The sequence below is a fragment of the Puntigrus tetrazona genome, chromosome 20 (assembly GCF_018831695.1).
Source record: "Puntigrus tetrazona isolate hp1 chromosome 20, ASM1883169v1, whole genome shotgun sequence".
Lineage (NCBI taxonomy): Eukaryota > Metazoa > Chordata > Actinopteri > Cypriniformes > Cyprinidae > Puntigrus > Puntigrus tetrazona.
Genome location: NC_056718.1, coordinates 27074424 through 27094020, shown reverse-complemented (window position 1 = coordinate 27094020; position 19597 = coordinate 27074424). Strand labels below are relative to the sequence as shown.

General features: G+C 36.3%; 1 protein-coding gene across 4 annotated transcripts in view; it reads right to left on the bottom strand.

Moving 5' to 3' along the window:
- Nucleotides 1-876: 876 nt before the first annotated feature.
- LOC122325079 (disks large homolog 4) overlaps nt 877-19597 on the bottom strand; it is a 120900-nt gene continuing 102179 nt past the window's right edge. For all 4 annotated transcript variants that reach the window (XM_043219952.1, XM_043219951.1, XM_043219949.1 and 1 more), the window contains 14 exons: nt 18333-18477; nt 18106-18244; nt 16565-16721; nt 15761-15863; nt 15005-15119; nt 13949-14125; nt 12814-12856; nt 10960-10990; nt 10804-10851; nt 8374-8475; nt 6354-6526; nt 6158-6270; nt 5473-5564; nt 877-4734 (listed from right to left, as the gene is read on the bottom strand). In XM_043219952.1, the coding sequence (XP_043075887.1) occupies nt 4628-4734; nt 5473-5564; nt 6158-6270; nt 6354-6526; nt 8374-8475; nt 10804-10851; nt 10960-10990; nt 12814-12856; nt 13949-14125; nt 15005-15119; nt 15761-15863; nt 16565-16721; nt 18106-18244; nt 18333-18477 (1545 nt within the window). In that variant the 3' untranslated portion in view covers nt 877-4627. The remainder of the gene's footprint in view (nt 4735-5472; nt 5565-6157; nt 6271-6353; nt 6527-8373; nt 8476-10803; nt 10852-10959; nt 10991-12813; nt 12857-13948; nt 14126-15004; nt 15120-15760; nt 15864-16564; nt 16722-18105; nt 18245-18332; nt 18478-19597) is intronic.

Genomic DNA, 19597 nt, shown 5'->3' with positions numbered 1-19597 from the left:
TTTAGCTAGAAACAAGTTTTAAAATATCTATGGATTTGTTTCGTACAAACTTTTCATGTCACGAGAGACTTATAAAGCGGTGCGGGTAACTTGCGGAGGTCTTTATCGACCGTTTGGACTCTCATTCTGACGGCACCCATCAATTGGAGAGCAAGTGATGTAACGCTACATGTCTCTAAATCTGATCCGTTGAACAAATAAACATATCTGCGTATTTTAACACAATATGCACACTGCAAAAATATAATGCACAGTATGGTAGTATGCAACGCAGTCACACTGTTATTACCCATTCACGCTGTAACAAAAGCATCAACAGAACACTTGTTAACATAATTAGTTTTATTATTTTGTAGCTAATTTACAACAAGCATCTCACTGAAATTAAACATTTGTATAATCCGATACTGTCATTGGTAAATCTCTCTTTTAAGATAAATCATTTAAATATACTTTGCATCAGATGGCATTGTTGTATTTTCATAATTATTCTTTTTTTTTTTAAAATAAAAGCAATATGTTCAATCTGTTCAGGATAATTAGAATAATATGTTATGGCAAATACAAATCGATAAAATACATTTGATTCTTTCAAATAAATAAATAAATAAATTCAACTCATAATTCATTCTAGTAAGAGTGAAATCGTATATTTCTCTTGGTAATATATTGTATGTGTGTGTGTGTGTGTGTGCGTGTGCACATCTGTGCAGCTCATACAAACCGATAATATACACTATTTTTTTTATATTTTTATTTCTCTTGTGGCCAATAATATGATTTGGGAAATTTATTTATGGGCCATGTTTATAAAAGTATCAGTATGTGTAATGCGTGCAATTTTAGTTTTTTTTTTTCTTTTCTTTTTTTTTAATTATTATTATTATTATTATTATTATTATTAATTTCACAGTAAAGTGTAATTTTTAGTTTCAGTTTTCACATTTGATTGTGTGCAGCTCCACTTTGGAAACCACAGCAAAAGCGTCTCAGTCTTCACACGAAACCCCGATGTAAACAAAGCAGTAAACAACTAAATAATTATATAAAATCTATAAATAAAAATAACAGCAAGAAAATAACTGTCACTGCACTCCAAACACACTTAAATATCGAAATTCAAACGCAAAAAGTCAAAAGAAAATAAGTGAAAGTAAACAAGCCACCAGATCGCTCGGTGTTCCTCTGCTTTCTACCAGAAACCCTCCGTTGTTCATCACGTCTGATCAAATCTTCCCTTTAATAAGTGCAAATGTGTTTCGCTTCATCTTCTTACTAGACTTTTTTTTTGGCCTGACACAAACGGTGCCAGTTTTTTCGATCACAATAGTCTCAATCGAAGTCTGTTTCCATAAATCAGCACAGTAATGCTCATGGCGTTGATTTACAGGAAATTTCTCTAACTCAAACGCAAAGCCCTGGATGGCGTTCTGGACAAACCGTCGTTTTCATCCTCACTTTAGACCTTGAATATGACGCCCTCTGAGCTCAAAGCACCGTATTGATTCTTACCGCATCGCTGTCACGGCACAAAAGGGTAAAAAAAAAAAAACAAAAGCCAATTTATCATTCTGCCATTTTCATGTCGGCCAGGGCTGAAGTGGGCGCTTTGTCAACGCTCACAGAATTACGGGTAAAATTGTTTATAAACGAGTGTTTCACTCTGAGAAGGATAATTAGTTGGAGGCAGGCTTGGATTGTTAAACTTAGCTAGCTAAGCTGATTATTTTCTGGCATTACAGCCATTAATTTATCTCATCAAGCATAATGAACCCACGATCGTATTCCAATAAAACCCCAGCATCATTAAGACCCGATCCTCTTCACTCCGGTGACGGCAGCGTCATCGACCCACCAGTTAACTGGTGCGATGATGGCCACTGACTGGCCGTCGAGATGCATCAAAGTAGCCTCATTGCTCTGATTACAAGAGTTAATTATAATCTGTTACACAGCATAAAAAACTTTGTACAATACACCATTTTCCTGATAGTATTTGTGTGCGTGTGTGTCTGTGCGAGTGTGTGTGTGTCCAGACAGTTTAGAGATGGGCTGAATGAAAGGCCAGTAAAGCTACGTTCACATTGCAGCTGAATGGGGCAAACGAAAAATCACATTGAATTCGACTCTGATCCAACTACGATTTTTCTGGAGCCATGTGACTGTTCACTCTGGAGTCACAGAAAAATGACATGACGTTGCCCATTTATCAGCTCCATCTAATGGGCAAACATAACTATTTCGCAAGGAGGCAATTTTGTATGAATTCATACGATTTAGGTGGTACAAAAACGTACGTTATTTTTTTGTTATTAGACAAAAGCAGAAAGCTCTACTCCTAAACATTCACCCTAAAATGAAAACGCAGTCATTAATTAATTGTGTCGGATGATCTTTGTTCATCTTCGGAACACAATTTAACATATTTTTGATGAATTCTGAGATAGATAGCAATGCAACTGCAATGTTCCCAGGTCCAGAAATATGGCAAACAGTCAATTCTTGTCCCCCGACTTACCATCTTCCGCCATTTTGGAGAGTGCCCCAGAACGTTATCACATCATATCATCAAGCGTTGGTTTATGTTCAGGATAAAGAGCGTACATGCTGAATGTAAACCACACCGATTACGTTCAGTGGATACTTACCAAAATGGCAGAAGGCTGTAACTTAGGAAGAAGAACTGTTGAAAAAATTATGTATTTATTTTTCGAGCACAAAAAGTATTCTCATAACTTGATAAAACTGAACCACTGATGTCACTGGGAACGTTGCAGATCATCATTAGTATCTAAATTTGTGTTCTGAAAATGAACGAAAATCTTCCGGGGTTTTGGAATGGCATGAGGGCGAGTAATTTTGGATCTCGCGAAACTGTATGAACGGGTCGCTACGAATTCATACAAAGTAGCCACCAATTCACCAAAACATAAAATAGTTACAAATTCAAATACGTACACTGTCCCAATGCCTTCACCAACACCGATCCTGAGATTATATGAGAAAAACGTTCTCCAATAAAAGGGCACAAACAAAACATCTACTATTCTACAATGAAATATTTGAGATTTAAATCATTTCGAAGTTATATCTCATCAAAATAAGCTACTACTTGTCATATGATGCTTGGTTTACCTTTGCTGTGAAAAAGACAGAATAGTGAAAACAACCACTGGCTATGAAGGAAGGCAAGGTGTTAAAGAAATAAATAAATAAATAAATAATTAAATATCCCAATATAATTACTGAATATATCATTTATAGTATTTTTTTACAAATTCATTTAAATTATATTTTATATATATATATATATATATATATATATATATATATATATATATATATATATATAGGATTGCTGGATTGTTGTGTGAACGTAGCCACTCAGCACATGAGTGTGAAATTAACTGAAATCCTGTTTTAAAAAACAGCGAAACTTTTACATTAGAAGCGGTTTGATAATTTACCGATGACTTCAAGATCTAAGCATGGCAAAAATTTGTTACATTATGAGAAGATTATGGAAGAGCCCGATATTGCACATTAAAGAGCAGCCTGGAGTCATTGTGTTTGAGAGCTGTGGCGCTCAGGGAAATAATCCAACCGAGCAAATAAATTTCAGCTCAAAGGAAAACATCAATCTGGCTGTTGCAAGAAGATCCAGACAGAAGGCGGCAAACATTACAAAATCTATGTTGCCGTGGTGTCTAAATGGGCATGTTTACATGTAAGCGCAAGAAAATCAAAGAAAACAGACACCGGAATATGAAGCGTGTGGCTTTCTGTGATGTGCAGAATGAAAGTCACAGTCTGCGTCTTCCCATTTTCCTTCCTCATTATCCGTTCAATGTGATGAACTAGCTGCAAACTATTTAAGGGGAACATTCGAAGGACTGAGGCAAACGTTTTAGTTGCGCCAGCTCGGTGCTTCCTGCATTTCAGGAAGCACTCGTCAAGCACTTCAAATTTCTAAAAGGAATTAAACGCCCTTGATGCTGATAACTGTGGGTGAAGTCAGTCTCTGAGTAGTCGTAATATCTTTGATATTGAAGATTTCAGCGCATTATTGATACCGATAAATATACTTTCAGTTCAATTTTCCTTTAGTACTGTAAAACGAGCTCCTTTAATCAGGAATAGCTCTTGAACGTCTCATTCCAGTAAAAGCCAAGGCAGTCGCTCATCTCTCTCCACTTCCTGTCTTGTTCGGAGAGAGCGAGAGGGAATCTGACAATATACAAAATTTCTTTGTAGCATCCCAGTTCTTGACAGAGTAAAAACAGCTCACCATTCCTGTGTGAAAGGACGTTATTCAGAGAGAAAGCCAGAAAGAAACAGAGAAGGACTGAGAGAAAGGCAGAGTGAGGAAGTTAAAAGCAGAAAAAGGAAGTTACAAAGCTAGGAAAAGGAGGAAAAGAGAGGCAGATGCGGTGTGGCCAGCTCCTGTGCTGTTCCACTCCATCATTTCCTGGTGTCTCTGTGACTTCTCCCCCTCGCTTTCACTCTTTCCATCTCTCCCTCTCTCTCTCTGTCTGTTTCTCGCGAGCTCTACGAGTCGGAGCTCCACAGTCCAGGGCAGGCAGGCCAAATGGTGACTGGGCGAGGTGGTTTGGCTCTGGGTGGATTCTCACAGACGCTCCCTTGTGGGAATCCAGATGTAAGGCCCTGACTGCTCCTCGATCACAGTTTTCACCTTATGATAAACCTCCTCGAAGCTGTCGCCCTCCACGATAGCTGCGATACAGAAAAAGAATAGCTGCAACGGTCAAAAGAATTGCAAAAACTGTACCTACAACCTTTAACTATGGCATTGCCCTGGAAATGAAAACTTTGGACCGTATCTCAGCCAGAAAAATGAGTACATATGAAGGTACAAAGTTGTCCTTTTAAGGATACAACTGTACTAATTTAGGAAAATCGAGATATATGAGGATTAAAAAAGCCTTTACATATAGCCTGATAGAAATCACACAGAACAAGCTGATTGGTCTCCGTAGCCAATTAGATCGCATGCTCAATGTTTAAATAGTCTAGCTCATTGTCTGTTGTAAGCTGGTTCTGCAGCGTGTAGCATCTCAAATCATCTACCTCCCCAGGTACACCTGTCAAGATCTGCTACAGGGTTTATGTATCCTTATTCATGCACCAATGAAATATTTTTTATGCTTACAGCAGCATATCTGTGCATGTACTGGCAGTAGCAAGTGCATACTTGCTCTGCAGTAGCAGAATGCGAAGCGGATTCAGTCTGCCATGACCGAATACAATACGTTGACAGTGTCATAATGCATGTTTATGCTAAAACTATAAAGAGAGCTCTCATGCTTCAAACATAAAAGCGATTTTTAGACCTAGAAAGCTTATGTGAATGAAGGTCAGTTACAGTAGGTATTGCATAAATAAATACATTTCCAGTAATCAATAAATGAGTGAGTTTTCCTCCAGGACAATAGAGGGACAATAGAGTCTTACCAGAGAAGCATTCCAGGAAATCTTGCTCCAGTTTAATAGCACGATCCATACCTTTCCTGGCTTGTTCCTCAGTTAGACGTGTGTTGATCTCTCTGGATAAAACGGCAAAAAAAAATCGTTAAATGTCAATTAAACAGTGTTTTTTTTAACTGTTGTCAAACAGTGTTTTGGGAAAAGTTAAAAGTTAAAATGAATGCGTTACAGTACTGCACTACTAATTATATTACTCACTTTTTATGGAAAGTATATGTGTTACTTTTGAGATACTTTTTAAATCTGGGATGAGTTGGCTTGTTTGTTTTTAATATAAGGTTTAATATAAGGTTAATACGCATCAGGCTAAATGAAATGTAAGAAGACATAGCTCAAACCGTTCTAAAATGCATGAAGAATAGGATGCAGGAGTAGGACACACTTTAGTAATAAAAAAATGAAACAAATGTTTTGTCTATGTAAAATTTTTAGTATGGTCAGAAGCAAAGACACTGGTTAATAAAATGGAATTAAATACATCGTGACACATGTAATTATTGCAAGTTTTACTCATACTTATGTTACTTATTTGAGAAAAAAATCTAATTATATAAGTCGTGTTACTCGTAATGCATTAACCCCAACATTGTTGTTATACAGGACAGTTTTGAATGGATTTCAAGTATTTGTGTAGTTATCTGTCGTTCCGTACAGGACGTTCTCCAGTGATTTGGGCCGTACGAAGATGGCGATTGGGTGAAGCTGTGCAGCCTGTAGCCTACGAACTGCATTCGCGGACACATCCAGAATACAGTGCTTTCCCTGCTGCTCACAAACACACAGACATCTATGTTAAGATTTATCAACAGACGCACAAGTGTATTGTTTAGCCCAGAGTCAGATCTTACCTGTTCCGCCACCTCTCGGACACTCTGCACGCTGGTTCCATACAGATGACTGTTGTATTGGCCCGCCTCAATGAAACGATGGTTCTGAATGTCCTTCTCCATCTGTTCCCGCGATGACACAAAATGATAGTCCCGTCCATCCACCTCATATTCCCGCTTGGGTCGTGTCGTATCTGAGAAAATAGATGACATTATCTTGTGAGTATAATATCAGTGATGATATGATAAGGATAATGTGACAGCTGTTAAAAGATGTTCTTTATTGCTTCTTATATGTGAAGAGAATGTTCCCAGAAAAAAATTGGGCAAGTTTCTGAAGGCCGATACATTTTTTCAAATACAACTGTGACAGCAAGTTTATATTATATATGTATAGGTCCGCAATGTGGAAAATGAATCATGAAATCCATTTAAAAAATGGAATTTGGCTCCTCCCGTGGGCCTCCAGCCCGGGTTAGTGCGGGAGGTTGAGAGGTACCGACTAGAGATCTATGGGTAGCTCAGGCTGGAACCCATCTCCTCGAAAGGGGCTGGACTTTCCACTACTCTGGTGAGAGGCAGCCGGCTGGTGTGGGCTTGCTTATAGCCCCCCAGCTTAGCCGCCATGTGTTGGAGTTCACCCCGGTGAACGAGAGGATCGCCTTCGGGTTTGGAATAAGTCTCTGTTATTTGTGCCTACGGGCCAAATGGCAGTGCAGAGTACCCGGCCTTCTTTGGGAGGGGTGCTGGAAAGTATCATTCTGCTGGGGGACTTTAACGCTCAACATGGGGATGCTAGTGACACCTGGAGAGGTGTGATTGGGAGTAATGGCCCACCTGATGGGAACCCGAGTGCTGCTCTGTTGTTGGACTTCTGTGCTAGTCATGGTCTGTCCATAACGAACACCATGTTTAAGCATAAGGCTGTCCATCAGTACAAGTGGCACAGGACACCCCAGAAGGTCAATGATCGACTTTGTGGTTGTTTTATCTGACCTCTGGTCATATGTCTTGGACACTTGGACAGCAAGGCTTTTTGAATTATGACATGCATTAGTGTCTGTGAATTTAAAACTATTTAAATATGAAGTCTTTGAAGGGATTTTGGTGCAGTTTTGTCTAGTACACACTCAAGCATGTGTGATACATTTTCAGCATCTGCTGTCTCACTTTGAGGAAATGAATACATGAACCAGCATTTCACTTGATTTACATTAAACCTCTCTTTAAGAAAGTAATTGTTCATTTTCATATGATTAGATTTAAAAGATGAATTAATCTGATAATAGTTTAAGACTTCATTTTATTACAAACCATTTTGATGATAAATGTGAATTAAATCCTAAATCCAAAAAAATAAATAAACCAGCAGGTCTCTGAACCTGTTCAAGGAACGGAAAAAACCCCCAACGAAAACGAATTAAATTTAATCAGGAACAAAAACAGAAAAGATAACAAAATTATTTTTAATCATTCTGAAAAGAAACGTTTGTTTGAAACTAAAATTAACCAGTTAATAAAGTTATTTGATCATTCTCTTTATTGTATTAATTTGGGGGGAAAATATGAATTTGAATTGTGTGTGCAAATGTGACGTTGACGCATGAAATATTAAAATATCAATTCTGCTCATAGTAAAACAAATGTTTTTTTTGTTTTTGTTTTTTTTAAGCCCTGTAAACCAGGGCTCTATTATTGAAAATTTTAATCAATTTAGTCAAACTGTCTCATGATTTTAATGAATTAGATTTTTTATTACTGAAACTTAATTCAATCATTAAAATGGCACCCAAAACAATTACAACTGAAAAAATAAATAAATAAATGAAAAACTTTCGGGGAAAAAAAATAGAATTTGACCTCAAGGGATTGAATTGTGCTCAAGGCATACACCTTGAAATTTGATTCCACAAACTTCGCACCCTGACTCCAAGAAATTACATGAAACCAAGTCATATTTTTGACCGATGTTTAGAAGGCTCTTGTCATGTTTGTGAGCTGTATGCATCTGAGCGTGACAACAGAGTTGAAGAATACTTACGAGGGACACAAGAGCCAAACTTGTCTGGGAACTCAGACAGAAGGTCATCATTTACTCTGTCCTTCACTGGGCCCAGAATAATGATCGGCCTCGCATAGTGCACTGAACAGGATGAGAGACACAAGAGAGACTATGTAAGTACAAAATAGAAGTGAAGAGAAATAATAGCTACGATATGAAAGATCAGTGGCTCAGTTCCCAACCCCAGTAAGCTGCCTACAAAGACCACTTTATTAGCGCTGCAGCAATGAATCAACATCGCTGACAATGTTGACAATAAAAAAAACTCTATTCTTGTTGTAGAAAAAAACATTTAATCTCATATGACCCAAATGAAGGATCTGCAATAACACAGTTTGACCAGTGCAAAACTGCAATTCAGCCCTCCCTGATGCAATCAAATATAAGAAGACAATGAATCTGACACATGCTAATGAATCTGTACCAGCAAAGTGAAAAACAATCTGCAAAATCTGCAAACAATGTTTGCGAAAACATCCAAGCGCCACAGAGAGAAGTTATTTAAATGAATGTGGAATATGTGCTTCGAAATGTTCTTTTAAAAACAAAAAAAACCCACAATAAAGTTCATAAAGTTGAAAAACAGCAGTTAAAGGGTTACTTCACCCCAAAAAGAAAATTTGTCAGGGCACAAACACAGCCTTGATGTGTTTTCTACGCATGTTTAAGAGCATCTTCATGCTGTGGCTGACATAGAACAGTGTACCTAGTGCTTTTAGTGGATATTCTCCAGAATCGATTCTTGCGGAGAGACACAGAGGAGACGAGTTACTGAACAAAGACGTTTTTGTTTTTTTTTCTTTGAGTACAAAACATATTCTTGTTCATTCATATCTTTCAAGTAATTATATTCATACTTTCCTGAACCTTGACAGTGTAATTAACTTGGCAGTCAATAGGACAGTCACAAGCCTCTCGGTTTTTATCTTAAATATCGTACATTTTGTTCCGAAGATGAACAAAGCGTTTACAGCTTTGGAGCGACATAGGGGTAAGTGATTCATGACAAAATGTTCATTTTGGGGTGGAGTATCCCTTTAAGAAAGCATCTCATCATAGCGATCTGGATATGTTTGCATGAGATCTGACTGTTCGCGAAAGGCTTGATTGACAGGTGATCTAGCCAATCGTAACGGCAAATCCACCGTCTTGTCAAACAAAACGTTTAAAGCTACCCCAACCCTAAACGATAACGCAATTATTATAGAGAATGTGAAGCTGACGTCATGCCGCGTAGAGTTCTGGGAGACGTTTATCCGCCATTTTGAAAGGATTGCGCTATTAAGTCCAGAGCAGGATTTTGATTTATTGTAGTGATTGTTTGTCTTTCATGCTGCACCGAGAATCGCAAAAGTAAGTCTGATCATCAGCATCTGCAGCAGAGGGTGATCCTGACAAAATGGTGGCGTGACCTAGATTCACATTCTCTACAGCCCGACAAACATATGCTGTATCGACTGTAACCCAACCACAAATCAGACAGAGTAGATTAACTTAAACTTGAAAAATGGAACGTTCCACAGGTGAAATAAAATACGTTCTAATTTTCACTCGTATTCATTTGTGCTTCAAGTAAATATGGAAAGACGACTGGTTCACGTGCTGCTTTAACTGAGGCGATATTTTAATGAAAATCTGCCATTAAAGAGCCACAAAACAGTGTTTATTGTTTAAATTTGTTTCTAAATGGCAGGATTTGAAAGCTGAGAGTCTTGAGACCTTGTTTAAACCAAGACGTAGCCTGCTCTGTCTTGTCTGTCGGGTGTTCTCTTTGCTCTGTGATGTGTTTTTCACTCCATGCAAATATAATGTGTTATGTGAGAAAGGCATTGTTTGTTGTAGATAGCAACAGTAACTAAGGAGGGAGGGTCTTTGTCAATTTTCAGTTAGAATTACAGCTTGGGGTTTCTGCTATAAAGCAGCTCTGTATGTATATGAATATGTATAGAATATATATATATATATATATATATATATATATATATATATATATATATATATATATAACAATTTGCAAAAACTAAATAATCAAAGCTTACTGATTAATCAGTGAAATAATTAAAGATTAGTTAATAACTATTATAATAATAATAATTATAATAATCACGCTACACATTTCATACATAAAAAACAATTATTCAATACTGAAAAGTATCAATACATTTTAAAAATCGACTAAAAATAGTCTAATTATTAGAAACAACTTGCAGCATTAGTGTGTATTCGTCTTGCTCTGATCCGTGCTGTTTGTTCGAGTGTCTGAATTAAATCACAGACAGTACGACGTATTTATTTCATTTAGGACGCTGCCTGCATTGACCGCAGAAAGCAAGGCACCTCACTAGGGTTTGGATCAGAGCCAGCGTATAAAATGACAGAGCACATGGTGACTCAGTCGAATTATCCAACCTTCCACTTGTGCAACTGTCTCGTAACTCCGTACTGGCTCTTCCCTTCCTGAAAGACATGAAATACCCATACATCAGTTTCTGTTTGTAATACATGCAACGACAACAAAACGTTTGACTCCGTATCAGTATTCAGGGCTGTGCTGTTGTAACTCACCCTGCGATCCCGTGCTGTCTCGACTTCGGTCCTGTCAAAAGAATACAGAGCGTACGATTCTTATTCAATTGCAGTAGACTGTTTCCTGCATTGGTTTACATGTAAACATCTAGTCATTGCAGCATTTGTCAAGGCCTAAAGGGGTTAACAGCCGATAATAAAATCTAATGCTGCCCCCAAGTCCTGTCAGAATTATATTTATGAGAGCAACTGAGAAATATTGCTGTGAAAAAGGTCAACTTTAAAAACATATTTGACTAATATGGAATCAAATATTTTAAAATATATACTTAAGTGTGTACAGAATATAACTGCATACTAATTTAGTTGCTTTTAAGTGCTTTTAACTCACTTCAGTAGGACTTGAGTACACCTTGTATGTAAAATGTAAATTCTACATAATTACTGTAGCTGTCTCTGAAATATAGTTACAGTGTACTGCTGAATAAACTGACATGCATCTATGGTAAACTAAAATATACTTCAACATCACTTCTATTGAGGCTTGTACGTATTTAAATGTATATAGAATTACAGACTTGTAATGATGCAGTTTAGTACATTTCAAATATATTAACTTGTTATCAAATAACAATACAGTGAAAATGATATTTGATTTAGTATATGAAAAACTGTTCTTATTTAAATGACAACAAAAGTAACCAGAAACCTACCTGCAAAGCTACCTGAAAAATTCAGCTCAAGTGCACCTATATAAGGCAAAAGCTGCTTTAAATGCAAAAGATGCTGGTTTAATTTAGTTAACAGAAGGTAACTGATAAAGAAAATATACTTATGGCATTATTTTTGACATGTTACAGTGCCTAAAACCTTTAACAGTACTGGAGCTTTGCAGGAAGGTTTATTGAGGCGTTTTGGAGACGCTGTCGGTTCTTCTAGATTTAGTCTGTCTCTGTTTGTTCTGTTTCTTCGAGTCATTTGGGACAGACTGGATGATGATTAGATCAGATTTCTGCGTGGAGCACTGGCTGTTCTCAGACTCCTTTTGCAAACAAAAATCTCACTGGATTATTACAATTAATGTCAAAATGAATGTTTGGAAATGTAAAATGACAAACTACAGCAAAGGATAGGAGCCTCGTTGGTTCTTGTGTTCATGCATGCATTTTTTAATAGCAGTTTTATAGCGCTTGACAAACTCAAGTTTGCAACACCACCTACTGCATAACACCGGCATGACAACTGACGTAAAATAAGGATCGGGTTCAGAATACCGATGCTGATCAGTAAAAAAAAAAGTGTAATTGTGTCCAATCCCGATCCTTTGCACTGGTTTAGGAAATCCCTACCTCTATTGTGTTAATATATTATTATCTGTCAGTATGGTGCATTTTTGTTTAAAATAGAGTAAATAAACAGTTTACTTATTACATTTGAAGTGCCGGATTTGCACTAAATACTTTGTTTTCACTTTTTAACTTAATAAAGTATCGTCTAAAAAAAGTAGTGAGGATGTGGAGATTTTGAATTTTATATATGAATGCCACCACAATGCTGAAATGCCCAGGTAAAAGACTCGGATGAAAATCTACAGAGAGCACCGAGCACATGCCGGATGCATGTGTGTGTGTGTTTGTGAGCGCAGAGAGCCACGAGCAGAACAAGCTCACAATGCCCAGGAGTTTCACTACTTTCATGAAACAACTGCTTGATAGACTCCCATGGGCTGCAAACACACACCACCGCTGCTGCTCTAAACACATCACAACTGATTATAGAGAAGAAAAACAAATCTCATAGGAGGCCCGCCAAATGTTTTTGGAGTAATTTGAAGGAAAATATTTGAATGGGATGAACTGCAAGCAGCTGTTTGTGTTTTAGCAAGGATCTTACCCTTTCTTTTGACTTCAACCGCGACCAGTCTTTTCTCTCAACCCTGGAACAGAGATTGATTTGAATGAGAGAATATAGATAGATAGATGGATAGATAGATGTCACACATTGTTAAAACAGCAGTTAAGATATTATATCTCACACCCCTGGTGCACCTGGTTAAACCAGATTCCAGGTGGTAAATAAAATTGTTCATTTCAGCTGAAATAGCACATGCGAAAATGTTTGGTGACACATTCTATGTTAACATGAGACTTGTATAATAAAATCTCTTATTTCTGTCATGACAGTGTAAAAGCAGTAAACCTGGTTATTTCTGCTTGATATATACATGAATACCAGAATGTATGCTATTGCAACTGTTTCCTTTTCACGGACTTTCTGTTACAAATACTTGTTTTTTTTTTTTAATTCTGTTTAAATGTAGAAAAGAATCCTGAAAAGCGTAATCCACACATATACTATTTTATTAGATTTTTATTTTTATTGCACGGCGTCCTTTAAATTGCCGTTTTTACAACATTCACTTATTGGATTAGCTGAGTCTTGAGTTCTAAATAAGAAATGAGAAAAAAAAAAAAAAAGATCTATCTATAATCTAAACGCTTTAGGAAAATAGATTACATTTTTGTGAAGTCATGCTTTTTGCATTTTTTGAAAATGTATCTTGAATGTGAAATGTACTATGAATTATATTACCAAGAAATAAATTACACTTTAAAATATATTTAAATAGAAAAAGCATTATTACAATATCATTAATAATTTTACCGTATTTTTGATCGCATAAATCCAGCCTTTTTAAACATAATGTAGCTCATTCAAAAACGCAAAACTTTTGAATGTTAGTGTCAATTTCATGCCAAAAAGATTTTTTTTTACATTTCACATGCTGTCACCGGAGCTTAAACAAAGTATTTATCCCAGAACTTTCTTTCAAAATGACTGGAGAGAAATGTTTGTGGGGATAAACATCTCTAGAGCATGTCCTTGTAACAATGGGTTAGAATGAGAGCGAGAGAGAGTTAAAAGCTAAAAAGCCTCTTTAAGCTGCTTGAATATTATTTTGTTCAAGGACAACAGAGGAGATAACACAAGAGCAAGAGAAAGCGGCGACACACACACACACACACACCTCCTCTTGCTTGGGATGAAGCCGACCTCCTCCTCATCCCCCTGTGGGCTGACTCTGCAGGCCTGCCACCACTCCTCATCTCCACAGTCCAAAACATGCAGCACATCTCCAAACTTAAAGCCCACGGCCTGACTCAGGAAACCACAGTCTGCTGTCTTATCATAGTCAAACAGAGCCCTGCCAAACGAGAGAGAGAGAGAGAGAACAGAAGTCATAAGGAAAGAGAGGATAAAGGAGGACAGAGAGGTGGTGGCGGGGGTAATAAAAAGGAAAAACATCAAAGGGAAAGCATGGAATTGGGTTGAAATTGAGCAACACGGGCCCTTTATTTTTGGCCTTTTTTTAATCATTGGCTCTGTGATGAACACTACTCTTCTGCGTTCTGCGTACTGTGCAGTGGACTGTCAAACAGTACGCAGTATGGTCCCTGTTTAGGGCTGCGTGACATTGGAAAAAACACACGTTGCTGTATTTTGTTTTTTACTTCTGCTATTGCGATATGAAAAATCCCTCTGATCAGTGAGAGCATTAAATCATCCTCAAGAGCATTAAACTGCTGTGAACAAATATATTGTTACACGTACCATTTTCTTTCTCAATTGTTTTCTCAAATCTTATGATTTGAAATTGATTTAAAAATGTGTATTTCTGTACAGCTGTCGTGTCCGGTGTAGACGCAGGGTCTGTGTGTGAGCAAAGAAAATGTTCAATAGGCTATAAATATCATGAACAGTATGCTAAACGTTGCGCATTCGTGCAACTCAAACTTTTCAAAATTAACACATAAATATTGAGGAAGAAGTTGAGAAATTTAGGTCTTTGTCACACTGTTGAGTGCAGTGGATTATGGGATACAGTTTATGCAGTGTGCTCTGCTTATGACCATTTGGACAAATGTAGTAGGTTATATAGGAAATCCACCTTTGTGTTGTAACCGTATCTGTAAGCGAGAGTTCCCGTTCCTGAACGTTTCTTAACACACTTACGTGCACTTATGTGCAAAACGTACTTTAAAAGGTCGAATGTATTTGTATTTGTAGTGTGTGTTGTGTCCACCTGATATAAAATCCTCGTTTAGGGTTACTTCGTAATGTAGTTGTTCCAGAGCCCATGCTGCTGTTCATCAACTGCTCTCTGAGGTCGTGTATTTTAGCTTCAAATCGACTGTATTCTGAACAAACAGACACAACTGTTACTCAACAATATAAGCACATAGGAGCTGAGTTCATGAGAAATCACCCATTTGGACGCTGCTGTGATGTGTGTGAGTCTATCTATTCAAAAGTGTGGGGTTAGTAAGACTGCATTTATTTATTCAAAATGAAATTAAAATGGTAATATGGTGAAATATTGTAAAATGGCATTTACTTCTGTGATTAAAGCTGAATTTTAAAAATCACTGCTCCAGTCTGAAACTTTAGAAATTATTCTATTATGGTCATTTACTGCTTAATAAATATCATTAATATCAATGTTGAAAACAGTTGTGCTGCTTCATATTTCTGTGGAGAGCAAAATAATTTAGTTACAATAAATGTTTATAAATAGATTGATTGACAAGAAAAACCTTACTGACCCCAAATGTTTGAATGGTAATGTTTACAGTGTCTCCAAAACATATTGAAAGACTTATGCTAGAATTAATGATGTATTTAAAAAATGATTTATTGTATTTATCGAAATATAACACTAGCACATTATCCTTCCTAAAGGATTAATTGTGCACTGTCCATTTTACCTGCATTTGGCAAGTGTCAGCTTTGTACCCAGTGTGCAGTTCAGTCAGGTGTGTGTGTGTGTGTGTGTTCTGACCTTCTGGTCTGTACTGAGCGATGATGGTTACAGTCTGTCCTGCATTCTTCAAGGCAGCCGCTGCTTGTTCATGTGTAGCCGCCCGCAGATCCACGCCATTCACCTGAGAAACACATGCATATCATTACCGTCACGTATCTTACACACCGCTACAGCCACGACATATTATTTTAACATTCCTGCCAAACTGCATCGCAACAAGAAAAAAACAGCAACACTACATTATCATCAGAACTGATGCATTGCAATTATTTTCTTTTCTTTATAGCATTTTTTGATCCCTATATGCTGACATGAACTAATCCAAACAGCTCTTAAAGGGACATCAACAGGAAGTTATTCCAAACTTGTATGAGTTTCTTACTTTTGTTGCACATAAAAGCAGATATTTTGAAGATATTTTTGGCAACCAAACAGTTGGCGGTAATGGTATTTTGTTCCATACTATGCAAGTCAGTTGTTACTGTCAACTGTTTGGTTACCCAAATTTATAAAAAAAAATTATGCAAAATAACTGTTCCATACACTGTATACACATTGTTATATGCTGTATAATTCTTGGGGTCAGTAAGATTTTTGAAAAGATAACAGTTAAAGATAATTACCATTTAAAATAACTGTATTCTATTTTACTATATTTCAAAATGTGATTTATTCCCGTGAAAAGGCTAAGCAGTTATTACTCCTGTCTCTTAAAAAGGCAGACTAATATTCTGACATTCAGCATGCGCGGTGCACAACATGGATGTTTTGGATTTTTCATTTCAACTGATTATCTTTTCATACATGCGTGCATGTTCTCACACTTAAGATCTGATCTCCTTTGCGCAGTTCTCCGCTCAGGTCCGCAGGGCCTCCTGCCAGGATGAAAGAGATGAATATTCCCTCACCATCCTCCCCTCCAACTATATTAAACCCCAAACCCGTCGATCCTCTGTGGATCACAACACGCCGCGGGTCCCTGAAAAACAAGACGGAGTGAAGGAACAACAGAAGGTGAAGATAAATTACAAAAGAATTCCAGGATGATAATAAGCGTTAAATTATTTCACGTATAACTCAACCTGAAACAGCGGCACAGTGTTGTCAGTCAGATATGGTTAGTGATTTGATGCACAGTTATGCCTGCAAACTAACATTTGTTCATTTTTTTAAACTACTGTTGATTGAAGTATGGAGCTCTTCACACCGTTTCAAAACAACTGAAAATGGTATTTTTATTTCTGTAATGTCTTCCAATTAGCAGTTTTATTGCTCAACGACTTGCAATAAATGCAAAAAATAATGCAATAAATAAATTAATAAATTAAATTAAATAAAACTAAATTTAATTGTGACATTTTATATCAGTTTATATCAGAACTGTGAATTTATATCGCACAGATTTAAATTAATGCTCATTTCCAGGAAAAAGTCAGAACTAAACTTGAAATAGTAACTAAATTTGAAATCTTAATTGTAACCAGTTGGTAAAAAAGCTGGTGTGAACATCTGGTTTTTATTTCATTACTGAAGTGTGAGTCTAATAACAAAACAAATTTCAGACTGTACTCCTAAATTGTGAAATATATCATAATTTTGAAAGAAAATGATTTCTTTTGTGTTATACGTTTCAGGTTCTATTGCTCACTTTTTTTTTAATCGGGAAGCTTCTAGATAGAAAGTTATTCCATAATTCTTAAGTCCTTCAGTAGGACGGAAGTACAGTGGCAAGAAATGAAATTACACACAGTAAACATTTTCTGCTTTAAATATTAAAAATATTAAGTCTGTAATAATCAGTGGAATTGTCAAATTGACTAAAAATGTTGGTTGACCACACACATGTCAAATGCATTGGAAAGAGAATATATGTGGAAACACACTAGCAAAATAATTTTCTTAGCCACTATTTATGAAAATTACTGAAATGGATAATTCATTATTGCATTAATTTGCGCACTGTATGCAACAATTTTTGTTTAGTGAATAAATGTCACATAATAAATCTATAAGATTTAAAATAAGCCCTCCAAAAAATCTGGCTGTACAATTTCATTTTCATTCACTTGACGTACTAAAATGAAAACTAAAACTGAATGAAAAATCTATATAATATGTATAGAGATACATAAAAAAAACTAAAAATGATCAGATTAAGCAAACATTTATACACTTGTAACTAAATTTAAAATGTAAATGCAAACATTTCAAAATATCGATAATAATATTAATTTATTAAAATGAAATGACTAACCCTGTACTAAATGAAATAACTCTGCCGCAATGTGATAAGAGCTTTTTTTTCACATTTATTGTGCAGGAACTGCTGAATCGTGAGCTTCCAGCTCCTCTGAGCGTGTTACCTGGGTAAGTCGTCATCTCCCATCAAGCCGTGCAGCACAGGAGAAAAGCGGCTTGGTGAGGTGGGAGTGAGGGCTTGTGGGTAATCCGAAGCCAGGAAGTTTGGATGTCCAAGGTCTGTGTCCAGATGCGGAGAGTACGCTGAAGGGTGAGCAAACACAAAGGAGTGAGCGAAAGCTGGATTCGCTACCGATTCTTTCTAGAGTCTGCTCGGAACATGTACACTCACTGCTTGTGAGGTCTGGTGGGTTGTAGTTGTTAGTAAGGTACAGGTTGTTTGGCTTAGCCACTCTGAGGTAGACCACCTCTGCTGTGTTCTTCAGCGCGCCCACCGCATCCTCGTGCATCACGTCCTCCAAACACACATTATTCACCTGCACATGCACAGATTGCTGTTACGGGGCTCTTGTGAAAAAGAAATGCACCTAATTGCATTGAACGTGCACTTATAAGTGTACTTCAAATATTAAAAGGACCATTTTAAAACCTTTACTTGTAGATATTAAAAGATTAATAAAATAAAAGGCCACTTAAGTGTACTTACAATTCAGTGTTGATGAATATGTTATAAATATGTACGCACTTAAGTACATTTTTATAAGAGCGCTTTGTAATAATGTAAAATGTAGAGTTTACTTTAAAGTACGTTTGAAATCTTTAAGTTTCATGTCATCTGCTAAAAGAAGTACACTCATTCTGATGTTGACTAACATGCTAAAGCAATGTAAAGTATATGATTATAATTTTAACTGTAGTGTGTTATTTGACGTTGAAGCTAAAACAAAAAAAATTAGCTTGATGTAGTAAAAAACTAAAACTAAAACCGAAATAAATTAATAAATGAATAAATATTCATATAAACAAAGCTATTTAAATGACTTACTTAAAAAACACTTACTAATAAAAAAATTCGAAATATTAATAAAAACTATAACCTTGTGGCAGTGATAATAAAATAACACTGCCAAAAACACATTTAAATAACATGTGAATGACATGAGTTTATAAATTATATAAAAAATATATAAAAGTAGGCTTATATTTTAGTTTACAATAAAGGCACGTCATTACGTTATGGCATAAATTAGTCCACAAAGGTGAATGTACTATTATTATATTATACTATTATTTATACTAAATATATTATATCATTACCTATACATTTGCATTAAAAGTTGAGTTAAAATGCAGGTAAACGTGTGAAAACATTACATCCAGTTCATGAAAAATATTATTTTTGAAGTATATACACCTCTATTACGCTTATTATACTGTTATAACAAGTTTACAATACTATAACTACTAAAGTGTAGTACTTTTTCAAAAGGCTGGCAAGCTAAAATCGGAAATGTTGGAACTGTGGTTATTCGGGACATCCAAGTTGTTTAAAGTTGCAGTCTGCGATTTCTGCATCACCAAATAAATAGATACATGTACATCAGAGTTAAACAAATAGATCGGTTTTATTGCGTCCTCAAACGCACAGCCTGCCTG